Source organism: Xiphias gladius, chromosome 20 (genome assembly GCF_016859285.1).
Source record: "Xiphias gladius isolate SHS-SW01 ecotype Sanya breed wild chromosome 20, ASM1685928v1, whole genome shotgun sequence".
NCBI classification, from domain to species: Eukaryota; Metazoa; Chordata; class Actinopteri; order Istiophoriformes; family Xiphiidae; genus Xiphias; species Xiphias gladius.
The window spans coordinates 12686207-12709739 of NC_053419.1; the positions used below are offsets into that span (position 1 = coordinate 12686207).

At 39.8% G+C, this 23533-nt stretch overlaps 2 protein-coding genes across 3 annotated transcripts; both read right to left on the reverse strand.

The window, feature by feature from the left end:
• Window positions 1-401: 401 nt before the first annotated feature.
• On the reverse strand, window positions 402-10072 carry LOC120806754 (TBC1 domain family member 10A-like). Of its 2 annotated transcripts, none has more exons than XM_040158159.1 (9): window positions 9975-10072; window positions 7344-7443; window positions 6549-6656; window positions 6123-6229; window positions 5903-6017; window positions 5517-5582; window positions 4737-4926; window positions 3244-3398; window positions 402-3007 (listed from the first exon to the last, which is right to left on the reverse strand). In XM_040158159.1, the coding sequence occupies exons 2-9, from the start codon at window positions 7386-7388 to the stop codon at window positions 2603-2605; spliced, it is 1191 nt and encodes a 396-aa protein (XP_040014093.1). In that variant the 5' UTR covers window positions 7389-7443; window positions 9975-10072; the 3' UTR covers window positions 402-2602. The 2 variants fall into 2 exon arrangements, with proteins under 2 accessions (XP_040014093.1, XP_040014092.1); XM_040158158.1 differs by having other exon boundaries at window positions 9390-10047.
• Window positions 10073-13085: 3013 nt separating this feature from the next.
• On the reverse strand, window positions 13086-23232 carry LOC120806355 (protein phosphatase PTC7 homolog). The gene is made up of 6 exons (XM_040157414.1): window positions 22636-23232; window positions 19954-20133; window positions 18570-18768; window positions 16641-16764; window positions 16392-16521; window positions 13086-15726 (listed from the first exon to the last, which is right to left on the reverse strand). The coding sequence occupies exons 1-6, from the start codon at window positions 22835-22837 to the stop codon at window positions 15668-15670; spliced, it is 894 nt and encodes a 297-aa protein (XP_040013348.1). The 5' UTR covers window positions 22838-23232; the 3' UTR covers window positions 13086-15667.
• Between the last annotated feature and the right edge of the window lie 301 nt (window positions 23233-23533).

Consider the following 23533-nt stretch of genomic DNA (forward strand, 5'->3'; position numbering starts at 1 on the left):
GCTGAACCTTGTCGCGGAAAAAGAAGAAGAAGAAGAAGAAGGAGGCCTGTATACACGCAGAGAACTCCATTCAGAGACCAAAAGCAAATGGCTTGGTGAGACGCTGTGGGAATTCGCCCTATTTGAGATGCAAATTCCTCAAAGAGCTGAAAGAGCCGGAGAAACAGGTGTCCAAGGAAGTGTGCTGCTGCGTGGGTGAGCAAGGGCGGGTGGGAGGGTGCGGAATGATAACACAGGGTGTATTGAAATCCTCCTATTGCAGTCTAGTCCAGTCTGTGTGGCACTTTTTCTCGTCTAATTTTTTTTTGCTCAATAGTAAATGCAGGGAAAAAGAGAGGAAACTTGCAGTCAGTGCAAAAATGGGAAAATATGACAGATCTGCAAAATACAAGAGTTTCAAATTTTATTGATTTAAATGTAATTTGGTACAAAAACAGCTTGTACACGAGAATTTGATTTTAAATAAAATGAGCAAAGAGATCTGAAATAAAGTCCTATATACCGATTAAAACAGCAGAATAAGCTGCAAATTTACAAGCCCCTGGCTTAATCAGTGTTATCTTTTGATAGAACTGCTGCAATGATTAGTAAAAATGAATGTCCCACCAACCTAATGGAGTGTAATTTTTTATATTATTTAGATGAATACTGAAATAGAATCTTACAGAAAAAAAAAAATCAACTTAAAGTTTTTGGATGGCAAACCACATCCTGTATATTCTGCATCATTCAGAATGACTAGACAGCTAATCCCTGGATCAAACTCAGTGGCACCATCTACATGAAAGTATAGAAAGCTCAGAGTAAAAACTCCACAGATGCACTGCATGCGTACTGTGTTCTTGCTGCAGATCTAAATAAAATGTTTTAAATCTAAATATAAAAAACTTCAGTGGACACGGCAGGTAAACCGTGCTTCCTAATAGACAAAAAATAAACATGTGGCATAAGCTTGAAAAAAAAAAAACATCTCCACGGTGTTTAAAATCAACACATACCAACCACCATTTCCCATTATTCATAAAAACTTTGACAGCAAAAATAGTCTGGCCTATAGTTACACAGGCCATTGTTAATAATGCAATTTCCAGGACTTGGACGGTTAAATGTTTATTTCTTATGAATCCAGTTTTTTCAAATTATTTCTTCATTAGCAATATCCCAAGTAAAATGAGTGTCTACACATACTATTTGGTCATTATTAAATGTTTATGGCTCCCTTGTTTTTTAATATCGTGAGTTGCTCAAATGTTTTTTTTTTTTTTTAAACAGATTAGTCAGACATCTACTCAAAGGCCCTTTGCATAAAGGGGAAAAAAATCCTTAAAATCATGTGGAGGCATGAATTTCAAACAACAGAGTAACCTACTGTCTCAATTCATTTTCAGCTTATTAATGTCATTAGAAAAGAAATGCTGAAGACTATATTTGTACATGATTTTAACTTCATATTGAGTTTGTAGTTTTTGGATTTTGGAATTGTTTTTAAATCCAACTGAAAGCATGTTTGTCATCCAAAAAAAAAACCTTTTATCATGATTGTACAGAAACAGCTTTGTATTGGCATTCTTCAAAATGGTATTTTACCCTAGCTCATTCATAACATAAATATAAACCCTATGCTCTCCCAAACCGACAACAATTAAATACTGTACGACAATATCATTAAATAAACTCCTTGGAAAAAATACATTTCAAAAATATGCATTAAAAATCTTTGGCTCTGTGGCAATAAAATGTCCCTGCACAAGTTTTCCTTCATTTGAGAGTCACAGCTTTTGTCAGTTTTTGCTCTCGTAAGACTACTGCTGGTCACTGCTGAGGCAGAGGGATAATCTCCCGGCGCCCTCAAGTGTTCAACAACAGCGGAGACAAACTCATGGATGCAGCATAACAGTCATGAGACTGTGCAAAACAGACACACTGATAAACTTTGTGTCTGCAAATTAATGTGAATGACTGAGCCTAGCAAAGCAGGATAAATACAAATCTCTGCATTGGCGACATAGTGACCAATGTAGGCAAAAAGGAAGACTAGAAAGACAAGTGCTTTAGAAAAGATCTCATTGGTTAAGAAGAAAATCAGACTTCATTTATAACAAAGGAGAGAGTTAGTGTGTGTGTATCCATACATGGATACGTAAGAAGCTGATAGCTCCATATTCCCACAGGCTTAACCCTCACAGACATGTTTGCAAAGTGCACACAGTCGCCATCTGCTGTTGCTCCCTGGCACTCACACGTTTCTGAGTATCATTACATTTTAAAAATGTACTGTACTGTCACGCCAACTATCCATGACTCTGCTACTTAGTTAAAAGTAAATAGTAGTAGTATGGCAACCTGTATAAATGAAATGCAACTGCTTAGTAGTCTGAGCAATGGCATTTTTGCCAAATTTGAAAATGTGATTACTTTTACAGCAGTTAAAAATTATTTTAAATTCCAAAACGTTTCTTGGAGTGTCATGACAGTAAAAGCAGACATTTTACTAAAACTTGTCTGAGTCACGACTGCTACAGACACATTATGTGAAGGAAAGGTTTGTCATGTCACCAACAGCTGTGATTTTTGTATGTAAACTGGTGTCAATCTTATCCCGCTACAGGTAAGTGTCATGCTCTGCACTGCTCAGACTCTCTTTGGACTCTTGGATGGTCATGTGTTTGAGGAGAGGTGAGGGGTCACTGGGAGGAGAATAAAGATTAACTGTCTCCTGTGGTGGTAGGATTGTTTTCTTCTGCTTTTCCTCATTAGCCTTTCTACTTTCCTTTGTGTCCTTTGCTTGCACCCCATCTGTCTTGGCTGCCAGGGGAGACTCCACAATGATGGTGGGCCTCTGTCGCAGGTCCTGTCGACTGGGTGGCTCAGCAGCCATGATGGCCTTGGCACCGTGCATCCTGGGAGGGGACTTACAGCGTAGATCTCCGTGAGTCTCCTTCCAGCGCCGCAGCTGAGCATGATGTTCCTTCTCGATGTCTTTCTCAGACACCGATAACTCTGTAATCTGAAATACAGGCACAGAATGAATGTGAATCAACTATGAGGTAATATCTGGGTTTTTTTGATTGAAGTACACCAGCACATTACAGGTGAAGTCTTTTTATATTGCTGTTCCCACAAGCACAGGAGGGCAAAGTCAAAAAGGGATCCCGCACCTAGAGGAACAGCTGAATCTGCAGTAGGTGCTGGCCAAAACAATAAAATAGGTAACACAGATTACGACAGTGAGTATAACAGTACCTCGTGCACCAGGAACCTTTCTTGCATGTACTGTGGCTGTATAGCTCGGAGCAGCCCCATTGTTTCATAGAGACCTTGGCAGGCCTTCAGTTTCTCTTGGGATCCCAACATGCATTTCAGGAGAACCAGGCCCACCCTGAAGAGGATCTTCACTCCTGAGAAAAGCATCACATCAGACCGCATGCAGCTAAAGAAGCAGCCTTCACTTATATCTGAATAGAGTTATCACTTGAGAGCTGCACATAACTGCTGAAGTCCGATAAATTTCTAAATTGTAACACTGAAAACTGGATATTTGGATGGACAACTTTGGCTTTTCTCAGTTCTCATTTTAACTATTCAAAACACAAAAACAAAAAAACAAAAAAAATAGGGGGGGCTTCATGTATTCAACACTCGCCTTATCTCTTTGGTGATCATGCTCTGGTGTTTTACAGGTAAAATTAAAGTGGAGGGTTACAGCACATGACAGGGCCTGAAGGATATTAAATACTGTTATTGTGTATTTAACTAACTCTGATGTATTACAGGTAAAACACTAGGGCTGAATACATAATAGCAGGCACAAGGGACTAATAATTGAAACAGAGACAACTATTGAAATGAAAACATAAAAAAGGGCAACTTTTGACCAAAATGCTGGGCAAATGTAAAATTTGCTTCATCTGGGGCTGTATCCGAAGTTATTTTGTTGGAACATCGCTTCAGTAACGTATGTTCTGTCTGTAGTAGTAAAATCCCAAGAAATAAACTCTGTGTGCCAAAGTATATTAAAAATATACTCTGTGTGTTACAGTATAAACCAGAATGTATTGAACATTGATTTTAACTTTTAACATTGATTTAGATGATAATCAGACTCAATCATTGGGCTTGCAGTGAGTAACAGAAGTATTGTGATGATTCTGAATTAAAAAAAATTACTGCTATAATACACAGTTTGGACATATTAACGTTTTTTAAAGATGTGGCCTTAGACACCTTGGAGATAATGGTGTCAGGAGGTGCCCGGACTTACGCAGGCAGGCCGAGAGAGTTAGGGATTTTCCAAAGAGACTGGCATCATTATCTCCAGATGGATATGGAGGATGTAACCAAATATGGAAAGTATGACACCATTATTTCTTATTACTACTTTTATTAGAAAAGTAGGTGGAGAACCCGGCAGCAAGGAGGAACGAATTTGGGGTATAAAAGATGATGTCTAGCTATGCTTTCTTCAGTTGGTTTCCGGAGCTAACTCAGTTTCATCTCTTGTGAAAGAACAAACTCTATTGCATTGAACTCTGATCATCTCCAGTGAGCTTTTTTCAACTTTTTGAGACTCCAGTAACTCATCACCTTCACAGAAGTTAAGTGTTGGAAGAGTGGTCCAGAAATACTCTGGCCCTGATCTGGGCATCTTTTTCTCCCACATGTCCTACATGATCACTTTCTCACTTCATTTGACATGACAATATATCAGTTTGTAATGCGAGGGCGTGTCACCTCACCATCACAAAGGAACATGTCCCAGACACGCAGCACCGAGGCCCATGGCAGAGTCCGAGAGAAGGCACACATGAACCACTCGGTCATGTACAAGGTGGGCTCCAGCTTGTGCTTCTTCAGGTGATGGTGGGCTACAGGGGACACCCGCCGCAGCAGAGCGTACAGGATCTCCCCGTCTAGCTGGATCGCCTCCTGTAGAGACAATACGGAACAGCAGTCAGTGAAGAGAGAGAGGGAACAGACTCCTTTCTCATTGCTTAATCTGATTGTGTGATTATCTCGTCCTTGTAGCCTGGTCACCACCTCATGTTATTAGGTAGTTTGTGTATCAGTGTCAAGCTAGAGACACACTGACCAGGGAAATTCAAGACCACCACTAGCAACATATTACGTGTACTGACTTTATAAACTGAACTGAACTGGCATTTTTATTTATGAAACAGCTGTTTGGCTGGCTAAATCAGCTTACGCCTTAAGGAAGTTTAAATACTGAGGCAGAATCTACGTTGCTAATAAATCTTGGGAAGTGTAATGTCTGGATAAAAATTCAGTTGTGCAAAGATTCAGCTCTATAATGTGGCAGAAAATTAGTCTTCAGAAACCCTGTGTCCTTTCACTACAATATTGCGGGTGTATTTATGCTTAAAATAGTCAACAGATTCATTTTAGAAAGATATACGGGTTTAAGGTAGGTAATAAGTCACATGCTCAACACTATAAATATGAAATCTATTTAAAGTCAACTTGTACTCTGATGTTCTCGAGTTCTTCTTATGACATACCAGCCCTGTACTGTAGTATCCAGGTAGATATTTCTCACAAATCTGGACAAGAACCCAAAATGCATCCTAGGACAAAGGAAAGAATGAGAGCAGGAATTTATTATAGTAAAATTAGTTATTTAATGATTAACAAAAAAGGCATGACTATTAATATTAATGTAAAGCATTTTGACAGAGAGGACAGCAGTTGACAGAAAAACTGTTCTTTAGTGAACATCATTTAACAATTATGCAGTGAATTTGTATCATCACAATAGTCTTTGACCCTTTTTGACCCCTTGGCTCTATAATTAGAGCCGTGAGTATCTAATATCAACTACATTTTATTTTATATTAGAGAAAAAAAAAAAACATCTGGAAAGGTTGAATTTCTAGTGTGTGCTCACCTCAGCTGGCATATGCATCAAGAGAACAGCAGCGATGGGAGCCTGAGCCTGACAATAACCCTCTTCAGGGCGATGCAGAGTATAAGCCTTCAGAACGCGAAACAGGTCCTGCTGCCTACATGTAAGAATATATATAAAATATATTCAGAAACTATTGTATATTCCGTACAATTAATACAGTGACGGGCATCTTGACAGGCCTTCAGATGGCAATGCTTACCCATGACCTCCTCTTGCTGCAAACATTTCGTGGAAGGGGAACTGTCGATGGAGGTCCCTCTCAATAATATCTACCCATTTGGGATCTCCTGGCTGGTTGTCCAGTTCCTGAAAACACAGAATTTTGTCAGCTTTTGCTAAATTAAACATTACTTTTTTTAGTCATTTCCCACCAGCCACTTTTTTTATTAACAATTTTATAATGAAGGCAATTCTGAAACTTAAAACCTCAGTGAAGTTTCAAGCCTTGTACCACTCAATATGTCTTGCATGTATAATTGACGATATATATATATATATATATATATATATACACACGTTATATATATATAAATAAACGTACATGCATTAATAGTATACATTATTTTTATTTTGGATCAATTTTTTGAAAAATACTCACAGGAGGGACCACAAATTCACAACTGACCTGGAACTTGCCCGAGTTTTGCTCCCTTTTCACCTTGCCCCCAGTGAGGTAGAGCCAGGCCCGGCCACGCAGGGATGGAGGGATCCCCTTCTGACAGCGCTCTTTCACCTGTTGTTCAACACATGCACAGTTACTCAAGAGCCTGCAGAAAGCAAGAGAAAGGAAGAAAGGAAAACAGACCTTGGAGGACACTGTGAATAGTGCTGTGCACACCATTTGACTGTTAGGAGACTGATCGTCAAATATATATAAAAATACATATTTATAATTTTTCAAACTATTGCGTACCCTCCACCTTGAAAGAATCATGTTTGCTCTGAGGGACAAACTTGAGGTTCCCCTTTCATAGCTTTTCTGGAAGAAGTCCATATTAATTTGAATAGTAAATCTTACTCTTCAGACAGCTCTTAGAAAGACTGGTGGCAACTGGGTCGAGCAGTGCTCTTTTTTTCCCCTTAATTCATGAAATTTAGGTGCTTTTCTTTAGATTTTCTTTTTATTTTGTTAGTTTGAGCACTTTTCACTATTTTCACTATGACCTCGTCACGGTTTCTGTTTTTTTTTTACTGACTTTATTTTGTGGGAAACTGAAGCATACAACTGTACTAACTGTGTGAACAATAAAAATACGTATAATAAAAAGTCAAACCTGGCACAAAAACTATGCTCATGCTCCAAAACAGTCCCCTGCACACTGAATAAGCTCCTACAAAGTGCACTTTGCCATTAGTGGTAATATACAACAATATGCTCAGTGAAGAAGTGAAGTCAGATTCCATTTAAAACATTGCAAACCTTCTTGTGTTTTTTGGCCATCCACTTGTCCCAGCTGTTGAGCATCTCCAGCCATTTTGCCTCCCGCTGTCTCAGCACCTCAGTGGGGATTTCTTCAGCACTGTGGTGATAGGAGACAATGATAAAAGACAAACAATTTCTGTTCATAGTTATACTGTACTCTGTCATTTCCCTGTACTTATGAAAGGGAAATCCTGTCATCAGAGGGGGAGGGACGGTGGCTCATCTCTTCCTTGTCCAAACAGGAAATCTACCTCAGACAAAACAGTGGAACACTTACCATTGGCAGCCAACTACAAGGAAAACAGGAAGCTAACAGAGAACTTTCCCCCAGTTCAGTTCCCTACAACCTCCAACACAAACCAATATCTCACCTCATTACCGTCCTATTGAAGATCAGAGCTGCCATTTGGATACACACAGATTTCCTGTGCTGATCCTGAACCCAAGCCTGGTCTTCTTAACAAACAAAATATAACACATTTAAGGAGCTGACTGACATGCCTTTGTATACAACAGCTAAAGAAAGATATCACAATGACCTGAATGAACTAATGTGTCTAAATTGGGACTGCTTCTTATATATCTTCAAAATAAAACAGAACCACTAAAATATTTTGTGGAAGATGACAAGCCCAAACTGTTTATTTGCACTTTATTTATAAAGCCCCTTTATAAACAAGACGAACCAAGTGCTGTGCAAAGGCAAAGTTAAAAATCATCTGTGTAAGAACTAGTAACAATGTGGGACGTTACGCAGGTCCAAATGTGAAAGAATAAAATAAGTCTTTGAGGAAGGACTTAAGGTTTCATTAGTTGAGGCCATAACATTCAGAGAGAGGCTGGTCCACAGTCTAGGGGCCACAACAGCAAAGCAAACGCAACAATGTCTACTTGTACCCAATAGGTTTATTTCACTATGTAATAATTTAAGATGATTATTATAGTAATATCTGAAAAATAAACATAATTTTAGGTATCACAATGCTTCTTGGTTTTTTCTATCTCATCAATCATCTAATGATGCATCAGATTTATTTTGAAACACTCCTTTGGGAAATACTGGCCTAGACCATGGAACACACAACAGCTTTACGTCAGGAGAACTCAGAGATGTAGAAGAAACTTGAGGCAAGTGCAGGAAAAGCCCATTAACAACAAACATTAAGATTAGATTTCAAAATCAGTGCTATACGTATTCTACACTATTCCACATGGAGAGTCAAGCATGGAAGCTAGGTGGCCTTCCATTTTTGCCAGACGGACGTTGAGCAAGAAAGGTGGTAACAAGGAATACTGACTAATATGACTCAAAAGGAATCAGGAAGGAAAGGAATCACAGCTGGTCTAAATCTGCGGTTCCAAACCTGGGGGCTCATGATTTAAATGACGAGATTTGGAAATAAGAAAATAATCATATTATGCCACACACATTGTGTTTATTTTGCGGGCTTTTCCCTAATCTTTTTTTTATTTATTTATTTTTTTATAATTGAATACCTGACAGTTTGCATCTTCATGCTTCCAAAAAGCTTATGACACAATCTGAGAATGAAACAGTGCCCTTGATGTGCTCATAACTCATAAACATATTAAACCTTTGACAATGCCAATAGACATTGCTTCACCTTAGAGGGTCAAAAACCAAAAAGGTTGCAACCTACTGGTCCAGGTGACAAGAAACTAAGCTATAAATCAGGGTAGCCAGCCAAGTATTTACAGTCTGGAGTGATCCATCTTTTGTTTGACTTCTTCCACATACATAGCTCATTGAAATGACAGCAGGTATCTCCACATGGATCAAATGACAGACTCTACCTACAACAGTTTGATGACCCCAGCAATCACATTTTTTTTCTTGACAGTGTGTGTGAATGTGTGTGAGATCCAGGGAGATCTTCTGTTTCTGTTCACCTTTACCCGTCTTCAGCTGAGGACAAGAGACAGACTGCAACTATGTGGCAGTCTGTGGAAACGCGAACAAACACTTCATTCGGTTTCTGTTACTAACTGTTGGAAAACTGAGCATTAGGAAACCCCACTCACGAGTCTCCGGAGTACTGCTGGGCTCCCCCGGTGAATCCGTACTTGTCCACCTGTCCCTCCCCGGGGATGGCACTGCCGTTTACCTCTGTGTCAGATCCATACAAGCTGCTTTTCCTATTATCTGTCAACTTCTCTGTGCTGCCCCGCAAGTCAAGTCCATTGCCCTGCTCGGTTTTTGCCATTTAATTAACATTTATCTTAACAGAAGCCGCCCGTCTACAGTCTGTTTACATAATTTAGGACCAATCTTGAAAGCTTAGCTTTAAAGCTCTCCATGAAGACGCCCGCCGGTTAGCTAACCCACTGTCACAGCTAGCTACGGTTGCTAGGAAGATTTGCTTCCTCGCTGCTAGCTTGCTAGTGCTAAAAAAAAAACCCAAACAAAAAAAAAAACAAAAAAAACAAAACACTTAAGCAGTTTAATAGTAAACCTGCTCGCCTTGGTCGCGTATGTTTGGGTCACACGAAATGATTCCCACCAATTGGTCAACCTATTAAAGAGTCAAACGATAAATTGGTAAAGTATCTGCCTGTTAACTCCGAAGCTAACATGATAGCATCACACATCTGTCAGCTGACACACACCTAAAGAATCTCTGCTGTCAGCAGGAATGTAGGTTAGCTGCTTGCGACAAGGAAGCCGGATCAGTTCAATAAACAAAACATCCATGGCATCCAATGACTCTCCACTGCCATCTACTGCTGAACATTTCACATCCAGGTACAGTTTTTTACTTCCTGTTATTTACTCGCAGGGTGGTGGAATGTAGCTAAGTACATTTATTCAAGTATTGTACTGAAGTGCACTTTTGAGGTACTTCAGTGTTTCCATATAATGCTAGTTTATACTTCTACACCATTTTCTACACCATTTTAGAGGGAAATATGTAATTTTAACTCCACCAGCTCTAGATACCAGTAAATTACAAGATTAAAATTTTACATTAAAAAAAAAGAACATATCAGCTTATAAAATACAAGACACTGTCAAAGATTAAACCAGTGGTTCCCAACCTTTTTGTCTGGACACCTCACACACAAAGAAGCACCGTCTCGCCCTGGCTCCTTGTCATGTTTCCGGTGTCTTTGAGTTGTTGTCAGTTCCACCACGAAGACACTTCTTCAACCTCTAGTTCCTCGGTTGGGAATCTTATTGTATATAAAGTAGTTAAAAGTAGCTCCACCTCTAGCATCTACAACAGTGAAATGGTGCTCAGACATTGATCCATCAATATTACCAGTGTAATTTATTGTATCAGTCACAGGGGCTGATTTTCTGTGAAAATACTTTTAGTACAACTAAAAGTAGTACTTTTTAAATACTTAAACACATTTTGCTGATAGTACCTCTGTACTTTTTTCCATAAGTAAGATTTTGAATGCAGGGCTTTTACTTGTAACTGAGTAAAAATACTCATAATGCACATGCACAGTCTTATTTTAGAGTGTTATATTATAATGTTGTTGGATATTGGTGCATCAACATGTAAGCAGTCTGTTGTATCTGTGCAGGCTAATATTTAATTTCTTGATCATATTTATAGTATGAATAATATTAAACTGCAAAGTAACTTGTGAAAGTAGATTTCAGATAAATGTAACGGAGGAAATATAAAATTCTAGCCCCTCTAATATAGTGCAGTATAAGTATGAAACAATACTATACATATACTGTATATATTTTTGGAAACCTTGATGTGTTCCGTGCATACAAAATTAGCTATTTGTATTGAAGTGGAAATATTCAACATAAAAAAAGGTAATTTTACACTTTATATAATTAGATAACCATTATAAAAGACTAGATACTTGCTCTATTTACTTAATTTCCTTGGCTTGATTCAATATTTTGCACTAATAGTAGAAAATGTTATCAAACAAAATAGTCACTAAATATAAAATATAGTAAATCTCAATCAATTCATGGTAAAACATATCATCGGAAAATCATTAAAAAAATGATTAACACTACAGTCCTGGTCAAAATTATGGCCCCCTGAATTTTAAATACAGAAGAATAATTAGAATATCCTTAGAAATAAATGCAAATTAACCAATTTTTGTATATTCAGAATATTTAATAAAATCTCCAAAGTTACTGAACAAACAATTGACACAATTATTGGCAGCCTTTTGATGAATTTCAATTAGTTCCTCAAACAAAATAAAAAAACAAATATAACTCAACTGTGCTTAATTTTCAGTGTTCACATGATCTGAATTAACCAATGAATGATGGTTTTACTGCATAAAAAGGGGCTGATTGTTTCCAGTTTCTTCTTCACAATGACAAAGACAAGAGAGCTGCCTGAGAGCCTTTAGAAATGCTATTATCAAAAAACAAACAATCACCAAAGATCTTGAAATCCCTGTTTCAACAGTTCATAACGTGATCAAAAGGTTTCACAGTCATAAAACTGTGAAGACGTTTCGAGGACGTGGTGCTAAGAAGAAACATAGTGATAGAAGTCTTCGAAAGTTGATGCGAATTGTGGAAAAAACATGCAAGACATCTGAAGAGGTATAGGCTGACCTGGTGCAATCTGGAGTGGTGGTTTCAGCCCAAACCATATGCCACACATTAAACCAAGTAGGGCTCCATGGGCGAAGGCCAAGGAGAACACCACTACTGAAAGAAAGGTACAAAAAGCAAGGCTAATGTTTGCAAAAACTTTTATAGATAAGCCACAGTCTCTCTAGGATAATGTTCTGTGGACAGATGAAACCAAAGTAGAGCTCTTTGGGACAGCAGTGCATCAGTTTGTTTACAGGCGATGAAATGAAGGCCGTACGGCAAAGAGCACCCTACCTACAGTAAAACATGGTGGAGTTTCTAGCATGCTTTGGGGTTGCTTTGCTGCCTCTGGTACTAGTGGCATTGAATGTATCAAAGGAATGATAAAGTCAGAAGATTACCAAGGCAATTTAGAGCCTAACGTGATACCCACTGTCAGAAAAATAGGTTTGATGTGAAAGGTATTATGTCTTTCAGCGGGACAACGACCCAAAGCACACATCCAGCAGCAGAAAAGGATGATTGAAAATGAAAAGATGAGTCCTCACCTGAATCCCATCGAAAACCATTGGAGAGAGATGAAATCTGCCATTGCAAAAAGGACTCCTGCAAACTTAGAAGAGCTTGAACGCATAGCATTGGAAGGGTGGCAGAAACCACCAGCAGTCGGGTGCAAGAAGCTTCTAGGTGGCTTCAAGAAATGTTTGGAGGAGGCCAGTGTTGCCAAAGGTTCTGCAAGTGAATATTAGAGAAAGGTGCCAATTGTGTCTGGGGTAAAGTTTTGTGTTATTTCAATATTATCCAAGTTTTTCTTTTTTTAATTTTCTTTTGTTCAGTAACCTTGGACATTTTATTAAAAATATTTTGATGATACAAAATTGGTTAATTTGCATTTATTTCTTAAGCTATTTTGTACTTATAATCCAAAAGTGGCAATAATTTCAACCAGGATTGTATAACAATATTGAGGATTTAGCTAAGTTCCCATTTTCTCAACCAGTCTGGAGTCACAGTATCTAGGGTAGATAATCTGTTGAAGTTTAAGCTGTCAATCATTTTGCAAGAGTGAATGAGTCTTTTGTGAACATCTGTTTTTGACAATGAAGCTCTACGAACATGGAATGGAATCATAAAAACAGTCAAAACAAATTTAGTATAAATACTAGATTTATTTAAATATTGTAATATTTTAAAACATATTTACATAAATTAGACCTGCATTGTTACACTTTATATACAATGACATAGGTGTATCTTTCATACACATAAACATCGCTTGCTGGAAAGAGGACAATCGTACCATACAGACTGCAGAAGCACCTTTGAGAACAACTTTACAGGAGAGAGAGAATGGGGGCAGACTTCATTTACATCAAACACTGGTCAACGTAACCGAGACGAGACAAGCTTGCAATGACAGGAAAGGCCTCTTGATTACAGGTCTAGCTGTTTTTTAAGGCTGAAACTGTGCTTACCATCATAATGTAAGTTCACAGCAGAATTACCCATCTCACGAACCCTCCTTCTGCATACGGGTTACATCTCTCTGTCAAATATAGGGCTATCTTTGAAGTAGATACAAGTTCAGAAAATTTGTACCAGAACCATCTTAAAGACAAGAACTGACTAGAACTGTGTGTAATGAACTTTGTAAAATGGCGCAAATAGCTAAGACAGAAACCATGGTGCAGACAGTAGGACACATAATATTCAAATAACTGCCATGATGTGTATGGGGAAGAAACACCAGTCAAATTTGGATTAATGTAAAATGTGGTCATTTGTTGCACTGCTGATCCATCAGATTAATGGACTGTTTGTAGAATCCTGCTTTGTAATGCAAGACACATGCAGGACCAGTGGATTCAGCTATGGCAGCAACTGTACAATTTATACCATGACCATTAAAAAGAACAACACAGTGACAATATTGGTCTCCACCAACACAATGTTATCTTTAGAGCAAGGCTTGCAGAGCAGTGCCCTAATCTTGCATTTATATATGGCTTTCCTTCTTTGGTTTTATAAACCTGTCTAACTTTGTTACAGATAACCAGTCACGTATATTTTAAACCAATCGCACTAGACTCGGACTACAAGGAATTTGCAGTATTGCTATATGATGTTTAAAACAACAAAGCATAATGACATACACAAAGAAAATGTGTCTTTGGTGCACCTGCTTTTAAACTGTAAAGACATTGTCCAAACCATTAGGGTAGGCTGTTAGACAAAGGGAAAGACTATCATGAACAGAACAGTATTATCAGTATCTTTGATTAATGTAATTGGATGAAATCCAGCACACACACACACACACATTTACAGACACTCACTACAATCATGATAACCATGTTCATATAAATCATGTCAAGTCATAAAGACATCTGAATTACAAAAGAGAAGCAGCAAACAAATGTAATGGGAAATAAGAAATAAAAACAAATCACACACACACAAATTCTTTCTAGGATAGCTGGATCTTTTTGTCATCCATCACACACACTTCATGTCAGCAGACACTCAAACTCTTACTTTTAAATCCAAATAACGTTAAAAAAATACATCTTTTCCTTTAAATTCATGCCTGACCTATCATTGCAATTGTAAGCATTCCCAGATGCTAGCTTTAGCTTTGTGAGATAACCAATATTAACATTGAATACCCCACATACGTCAATAACAACCTGTCACATCTATCACTCACACACACACACACACACACACACACACACACACACACTTTTAACATCCTTCCTACCACACAACTGCAGCAGTCAGTCTCAGCAAATATCTTCTTGTTCATTTCAGCAAGTGGAAGTGTGGGATTGATAAAGCTCACTTCAAGATTAACATCTATACAAGAAAATATATTTATGAATGCATGTGTACATCTTCCACAACAGTAATGAAATAGCTCTTTGCTTTAACAAAGCAGAGACAACAGAAAGGCCAGAACGTAGCCCTGAAACCACAGAAATATTTACAACTTATCAGGATGTGCGCACCGACAGATTCCACAGCCAAGTGATAAAACCTGATTAACCTTCACATGTGAACTCTAACAAGTGTTATGGTTTCTTTTTACAGATTTCTTTGATCCGAGCAAATTACTAGTTACCTCCTCCATGGTTAAACATTCACAAACCAAACTCTTACTTTTCATTCTCCAGTAACACCCATCCACTCCCAACATCAGCTTCCCCAGTCCATCTATATGCTTTGTTCAAACACGTTTATAACATGGAACAGATTAACAACTGGAACAACAGAGACAGATTAGTCAATTCTATAACTACTCTAACAATCCAAAGCCATGGCTTACTCCTTTTATAATATCACTTTTTAAAAACACGAGGGCTACCAGATTTTAAAACCCCTAGTTAATCCAAACTATTGTGGACTGTCTCTTCCTCACGTCACCTAAAAAGTGTTGATGTCACACAATGAGACATGGGAGACTGACAGGCAAACCCTTCAACCCACTTTGCTTGGCTCCTCCTGCATCATGATCAACAGGGAAAAGTCCTAGCTGCCTGCTTCCCTTCAACTTTTCAAGCACCAAAACAAAACAGAGGAAGAAAACAAAATGTTACACAGGTGGACGTCAGCCCTGCAGAAGGAGTTTGTGTCGTGTTGGTGGGCCTCTCCAATTGGCCCACAGGATGCAGTGCATTTTGGGAGGGCTGCAGGTGGAAGACTCAGGCAGATGGGAAGGAAAGATCAGCCCCAGAGAAGCACACACAGTAACATACACACACTCTTAGTCTGTATATTCAGCCACAATGGACAGCAGCACCGTGATATCATCTGGCTTACCTCCTGCAGAGAAAAGAAAAGAGTGTGAGGAACTGTGCCAAACCTTATCACCAGTTCAGACAAAGTGCAAGGATATTTGGAAGTCATTACCACCATGTGCTGAAAGCATAACAACATTTCTCTTTTTATTTAGCTTTGGTCTGGACAAAGGAACCCAGGGTTTTCCCTGTATAGAGAATTACGAGGCGGCCGCCTCAGTCAAATTTCATGCTGCCCCCAGCTCTTGACCAAACTGACAGGTTTCTTCATGTAAAACACTTTTTTCTCACAGGCATCGCACTCTGTGGATTTCTGTCATTTGCAACTGTAATTGCAGTATACGCACTATTTTCATAACAATTTTTAAATTCTTAAACGTAAGACAGTCCTTGAGGACATCAAAAACTTTTGCAAAATGTATCCTCATTCATGTAATTTACAAACAAATACAACAACTATGCTATCTAGGATGACTTTTACAATAATATATCCAATTCAAATATGTGAAGAATCAAACCAAACACCAGGAATTGAAATTACAATTGACAAGGGATGACAAGAAAAAATAAGAAAACTATTTTTATTTAAGTTGTCTGTTTTGATAACATTAATAACACCTGAATTACATATACTTTCTTAAGCATAGTGTTTTAAAGGGATAACACAGCATCTGAGCACAGTACACTTACCTCTTACATTCAGGCCATTGTCACAGGCAAACTGTGCAAAAGGAGACATATAGTTCGGATCGTATGCAAGGTCATGAGCTTGCTTTGCAATGCTCTGTGCAGTCTGCCGGATGCTGTCATAGTTGGTATTCTGAATCAAGCAAACATAAAAAGCATTAAAATGTGCACATATGTATAATGTGTAACTAGAGTACTACTAGTACCTACAGTATGTGGGACAGCGGGAATATATTTTTATATTTGAAACACCTTGAGTTTTTTGAGCTCCTGAAGAATCATATAGTCTGGCATGTTGTCAAAGAGGCCGTCGGTTGCCGTTAGGATGATGTCACCGAGCTGCACGTCAAAGGAGGAGCTGTCAGCTGCTTCAGGACTAGAGGAAAGGGGGCAAGATGGGATCAGTCACAAGTGAAACAGGAGCGTGTGAGGCGTGAGCTGCTGTCAACAGTTTCCATTATGGACTTAAACAGGTCGGAAGTCACTCTGCCAAATTTTAAGGGCGGACACGTTGAGGATGGTTAATCTGACAACTGACTCGGAAGCAGCCTGCCATGAGTGTCTTTGCCAGACGCAGAGAGGTCCTCTTGCTCGCTGGCGCCTAACCCAAGACTCAAGTTTTATTTCCTGGGAGCCATTAACATTATGTTCCTGCTTGGTCTTGGGGTTTTTTTTTTTTTTTTTTTTAAAGGTGAGATACCACAGAGACACAAAAAAGGAACTGTTTACTTGTTGAACAGCTAAACCATTAACTTTATCTCACACCAAAACAACAAGATTAAACCATTGGGGGAGAAAAAAAGAATTTAAAAAAAAAAAGACCTCAAGGTTGTTCCAAATGGATTACAAAAGGCTTATCCCGTGTTAATCAGGCTGCCATTGTCAGAATCAAATTGTGACACCTATCTGGGCAGCCTGGTAAGTCTGCATGTATGCGACTATGAAACGTTCTGTAATAACATTCTTGATACTGCTAATGCAGTAGTGGTTGAGGCAGTTGTCTGCAGCAAAAAGAAACATTTCTAAAAAGGTAACATATATAAAAAATGACTTGTGTTGTTGCCACTCAGATTAGAAAAATCCAGCTACTAAAAGACACCCTGTGTCAACTCTTTACCTGGAATACACTTATACACACATGGCGAAGTAGGTTAGGATATCAAAAAAAGAAAAAAAATCTGACATCCTCTCTGTTTTTGTCTTTTCCACTTGTGTGTGTCAGTACAGCATCACTACAAGTGCCATCACCCAGAACATGGTCTCACGTCTGCTACAGACTGAGTTGTAAAAGTCTGCACGGGGCTGTTTGGAGCCGGAGGATCACATTATTCAGACGATAACAGTAACTGATACTGGTGTGTTTAAAGCTCTGTGACATTCTTACAACATTAAAAACAAGTTTATGTGAAAAGCATACAAATCATTTTGCGATTTCTAATTAATTCTATACATTTGCCAACTTCTCCTAATATTCTTATGTTCTCATGCACACGTACATACATGTGTGATGAATTTTGTATTTTATTAGGTTGTGATGACAAAGATGATGGCCTGTTAACCTTTTAAAAAAAAAAAAACAAAAACAAAAAAAAAAAACAACAAACTGGAACAGGATATGATGAGGGGATTTTCCATGGGGGTTATATAAGAAAAGATGATCAAGTAGTTAGGGTGGCTACGCAGAAGCTAAGCAGAGGCATAGCGTAGCTTGGCCAGCAAACTTGTGTACACCTACACACACTGGAGTGTGTGTAGGTGTACACAATGTGTGTGTATACCTGCAAAGCATCGAAGGTCTTGTTTTTTCTTCAAACACTGTAGGAAAGTTCCTACAATGTGAAGAGGATGTTATTTTTAACAAATCCACCTTAACTTTGGAAGTTAAAATGAGAGTGAAAACACTAAAATCACCTTTTTTTAATAATCTGCTTTGCAACATGGCATGCACACTCAGGCACATGCAGAGGTTCAAAGCTGGACGAGGTAGTAGCTCAGCAATACATTAAATGTTCATGAAGGGCGAATAACTTTTACTTTTCCCTGATCAACTTGTATTAAAGACGACATGTGTAGTCTGTTGTAGAGTTTTTAGTATGACCACATTCGAATGTCTCTACAATAAAACTTTATTTTTATTCTTTAAACTGCCTTCACACATGACTTGATCACTGATCTGCTGACCTGTCACTGAGCACCACCTCTTCGGCTCCCGGAGGAGCGATGGACAGCTGGAAGGGTGTGTTAAAATAGTGCTGTTGCTCGTCCGAGCGATGAACCACCTCTCCGCCCCGGACCACCAGGAAACCTGAGTCACCAAGGTTACATGTGTGTAGCCGGTGGCTCCGTCGATCCAGAACCACGATACAGGCTGTGCTGCTCCCTACAAACAGGTGAGCAAAACAGCAATAACATTATGGATATGTATAGAGGGCAGTGGAAAAGAAACTGATGTCAGTTTTAGGATACTGCAGCACCACAGTAAAAAATGCAAAAATTTCCAGTTTGGACAGATAGGAAAAAAAGAAGCAGAGGCTGGATATGTGTTTCACTTCACTTTCAAGAGAGGTAAGATACTGCCCAAGAGAGTATTATGCAATTCGCAAGTGTTCTCGCATCAAAAGAGAGAGAGAAAATAAAAAACAAAACAAAAACAAGGGTTGTATTCTTTGCTTGTCCCAGATCCCCAAAGACTGCAGCTTTAGGACCCAATAGTCCAAGTAACCTTGAGCAGGGAAGGTCAAGCACAGACCTTGTTGCTTCCCAAAATAAAAGTAGGCCATACAAACATAGCAAAAAGGGGAGGAGGTTAACATTTAGTGTCCACACTGGCTGAGGGTCAGGGATACTGAGTCTCTGAAGAAATGTCACCTTGGTCACATGTCTGACATGGCCACGCTTTTGAAATCTGTTCAAGCCTCCAGCAGTGTCAGTTACAGATGCACTCCTGGCCTTTTGAAGGCCTCTGGTATGAGGCAAAAATGTTCACCCTGTGTAAAAGGAAAACTGTTGAGCCCGGCAAGATCACTGAGTTTCAACTTCCACGTGATGACATAATAAAATACAGCCTGATCAAGTTAGTTAGTTACCTCATGGGTATGACATCACTCAGTAGGATGCATGTCTAAGCCTCAAATCAATGACAACCAACATCCCTCATGTTAGTAAATACATGAATACCACACAAAATAGTTTACTTGGTGAAGCTACAGTTTTTGCGCCAAAACATATGCTAGAAAAAAAAAAAAAAAAAAAAAAAAAAAAAAAAAAACCCTCTATTATTCATGCTATGATTATCCGTCTTCTTTGCATATTTCTCTATCCTTTATGCATTTTTCTGACAAGTTAGTGAAAGAAATTTTAATGTGCAATTTCAAAAGGAGAAGTTCCATCTTGACTTATAGCAGCACGTTATGCATCTCTCTCTAAGCAAAGCAGCTACTCACAGACTGACTCATACTGCAGCTGTGTTATTTATTTCTCAGAGTATGGCTGTTCACATGGGAAACGTGACTCACTCCACCACAGATTGTCTGTGTACCATAAAGTATCGTGTGTCTGTACTCACCTAGAAGTGGAACTTTGTTCTGTAGAAGCTCATAGTAGCCAGAGGTCAGGATGCCCACTGGATAACTGGGAGTGAAGCGTCCCTCCTTCACCAGTCGCTCACACGTTCTCATTAAGGTGGCAGAGAACTGCGACGGGTCAACACCATAATCACGCCAACCACCTACGCCATCTGCTACACCTGACGGGCAAAACGGGAATACAATTATTAATTTTGTTATTGTTTTGGTACCCTCACACCCTCAAACTAATGCTACCATTTTTGTAGGGTTATTAGTTGAATCAATCAGTCGACAAAAAATGAATTTTTCAAGCAAAAATGCCGAACGCTGTCTGGATCCAGGTTTGCAAATATATGGATTTGGTACATTTTTATTACAATATTATAACTGCAGCAGCAATTATTTTTTTCTGTCAGTGGCATTGCTTTAATAATTTTCAGGGGCTCCCCCTTGCAGACATTTATCACACTGCTAAACATGAATGTGTGGATTCGTGAGTTGAATATAAATATTTCAAACCAATAAAATGTTTTCTCAATATTGCAATTTTTTTTTTTTTTTTTTTGCATTTTATGAATGAACTTTTCATTCATTCATTAACAGTTCCATTAAATCTGTACCCTAATTCTCTAGTTTACATCTGCTGGAAAAATGTTACCCTTGACTGGCTGTGTTACACTCATATCTCACATATTCATACACTCGCAATATCTCACCCTTAGACAAATATTTAGCTTACTTTATCTTATAAATACATGCAAACATGATCTCTTGTCCTGTAATTTCACTGCTGGTTGAATCAATTCACGTTTGTACTCGTCAGCACCTGCATCGGTGTCCTGTGCCTTGCCATTATTAGTGGTGGCGTAACAGTAGAGTGACCCTAATCTGTGTATGAATTCTAAAAAGGTATCAGTTTAAGTAAACAGACTGTGAGATGCAGTTTAACTGTATTCTGAAGTGACATAAAACGGAAAAACATCCTTTCAGATGCATGGTTGAATCTGCCATGTTTGCGCAATCCCTTGAAACACTTACAGATAATTGGTGTTTCACTGTGTTAATTTATTACCACACTGAAATTACGATGGCACGCCAGCTGTTTCCAAACCCCCACACACACACACAACACAGCTGTCATGGTGGATAACACTTTTTAAGTTGAAAAGATTATGAAAGGTGACAGACTGGACTGGCGAGAAATAAATGCGATGGAGATTGACGGATCTGGCTAGCTGGGTCAGGTCAGAATGCACTCGGATGATATTGGATGATTTAACTGGCTATCTGCTAAGTGCATTGAGTGCATACGAAACTCAAGAGCCATAGAGGAGGTGGCAAGAGTAAACAGCCCTCTAACTGAAAGGCAGCTCTGCATGATCCCACATCCACAGCAAAAACAAAAAGCTTGTGCTGACTTTTTTTTTTAATAAAATGGGGATTTCTGGAAAGTCTAGGAAGTGGAACAACGAGAAAAGGCTTATAACAATAATATGCTATAACATTTATCGACAATGCACACCTTTTTAAGCATTTGTCTCACTGTCGATCACTTCGTTGTCCCTCTAAGTCATCACTCAGTCATGTCACTGGTGTGTCACTTTCACACCGACAGAGCAAAATATTGTGTGGAAATCGCAAACATCGATATTGTTAAAAAGTAGCGTTTCCATGCCCTGTGAAGAACATAAAAAAAGCACAAGTCACCGACTCACATTTGTACCAGTTTCTTTCCTAAGAGAACTTCCCTCAAATAAGAAAGTGAAAGTACATAATAAACTCCAGAAATCTCCCTCTGTGCGACTGGACAAAGGACCATCATCCATTACTGTTATCCAAGCCAAAAGCCAAATTTTTTTTATTTTTAAATCTCTCTTGATAGTTCACTACAGGCTTCACCACCACCTCGTTATTTCTGCTTGCCATGTGTGAACACGTGAAGCCCTGAGGGGGATTTTGTTCCGCAGAGGTGGCTATTTTTACTTCGCGTCACAAGCACAGACATTTAGGACTGCACATTGCATTGAAAAACAATAAAAAAAAACCAACACCCTTTTTTAAAGTGTCGATAAGCTCCGTGGTTAGTCGAGCATTTCCCTGTGTTGACCCCTCGAGTCAGCTGAGCAGCGAGGACAAAGCAATTAGCTCAGCTAGGCGGCTACTGACGGTATTAGCAACATGGCTGCCTCCATGCTCAACCATTCTGACCTTTGCCAGACACTGTAGTGTCCAGTCTGAGACGTTGTAACAGGGTCTTTTCCAGCCCTGCCCACCTTTAACGCACACTATCTATATCTCCAAATTTAATGGGTTTAATATCTTGCGTTGCCGCCGTGTATTCTGCAGTTGTGCCTCATCTAGGTGAAAGGTCATTTGGCGTTTCACTCCAAAAAGCACCACATAATCAGCGTTGGTGAATTAAGCGGCACGGTTGGAGGTGCAACGCGCAGGCTGATCTACTGTAAAAGCATCTCGCCTGCTTCGGGTTAACTGACATACGGTCTGCAAAAGAGGGGGAAAGGTTAAAGCTCTTTTTTTTGCAGGGGGTGGGGGCTCTTGTGTTTTCATCCGATGGGTCGGTACACGTGTAGGCCGGCTCACTGAAGGTCACCCGAGCACAGGGGGTGCCTAACGTGCACCCGCGTGCCAGTTACAGCGCTGTGTATCGCCGGAGAGCTTACCCAAGACATCGGCGGTCCTGTGCCGAGCTATGAAGCAGGCGTCATCCCCATAGCACATCCCTTTCTTCAGGATCCCCTTGCGAAAGTCTTTACCGAAGCCATAACTGGCGGTGATCAGGCTGTAGTCCCGACCGTCAGTCTGAGAGAGTCCGCCCAGGACAGCCCTGGCTACCAGTCTGCCATAAGACAGTACGGATAACATCCCCCGGCTAGGAGCGGCCCCGTCTTGTTTTGAGCCCGCACACGCTGTTCCTTTTTCTTTTTCTTTTCTTTCTCTCTCTTTCTTTCTTTCTTTCTCTCTCTCCGGTCCGGCCGCCTGCCTACCTGCCTGCCTGCCTACCTGCTAGGGCTACTTCGTGTCAAGCCCCGGTTGTCTGCCTCTGTCCGTCCATCCGACACCGACTGGCCCGCCCTCGTGAAACAGTAACGCAGCCTCAGGCAGTTGCTCTAACCTCGCATAAAACGCCACCGTCCGTCCCGGCTGCTCACTGTGGCGTTTGGGTCTCGGGTGTGCCTTTCATAAACGCACTTCCTCCTCGGAGGTCTCTCCCTCCCGACATGTTTCCACCGTGCACCGGACTGAAAGCTGCGAGTACATACGGGTGCTTTACAGTATACGCGCTTGACGTCACGGCAAACCGACATCATCCAATGACAGAGCCGCCCGCAGACTCACAGCACTGCTGATCCCAGACCTGCTGAGAGCCCGGCTCCATTGAACTGCGCAGGCTTCGGATGGGCGCTTGTTCTCTATACGGGGATGTAACGGACGGAGCGTCATTTAGCCTACCTCCTAGGGGGCCCCAGAGCAAAAGCTTGTGACTGGGCTCCTGTTGACCCCCACAGCAGCGTACATGGCAGTTTCATTATTTCCCCAGGCAACCCGGAACCCCACTCT

What these genes read in the sequence shown, in the direction of transcription:
- LOC120806754 (XM_040158158.1), bottom strand. Translation starts at nt 9,571, where the DNA reads ATGGCAAAAACCGAGCAGGGCAATGGACTTGACTTGCGGGGCAGCACA. An exon ending in TGGCCAAAAAACACAAGAAG is followed by an intron (nt 6,657 to 7,343) that starts GTTTGCAATGTT and finishes GTTGAACAACAG; the next exon opens with GTGAAAGAGCGCTGTCAGAA. An exon ending in GCAGCAAGAGGAGGTCATGG is followed by an intron (nt 6,018 to 6,122) that starts GTAAGCATTGCC and finishes TCTTACATGTAG; the next exon opens with GCAGCAGGACCTGTTTCGCG.
- LOC120806355 (XM_040157414.1), bottom strand. Translation starts at nt 22,837, where the DNA reads ATGTTATCCGTACTGTCTTATGGCAGACTGGTAGCCAGGGCTGTCCTG. An exon ending in CAGGACCGCCGATGTCTTGG is followed by an intron (nt 20,134 to 22,635) that starts GTAAGCTCTCCG and finishes TTTGCCCGTCAG; the next exon opens with GTGTAGCAGATGGCGTAGGT. An exon ending in CAATGGCCTGAATGTAAGAG is followed by an intron (nt 15,727 to 16,391) that starts GTAAGTGTACTG and finishes TTTTCTCTGCAG; the next exon opens with GAGGTAAGCCAGATGATATC.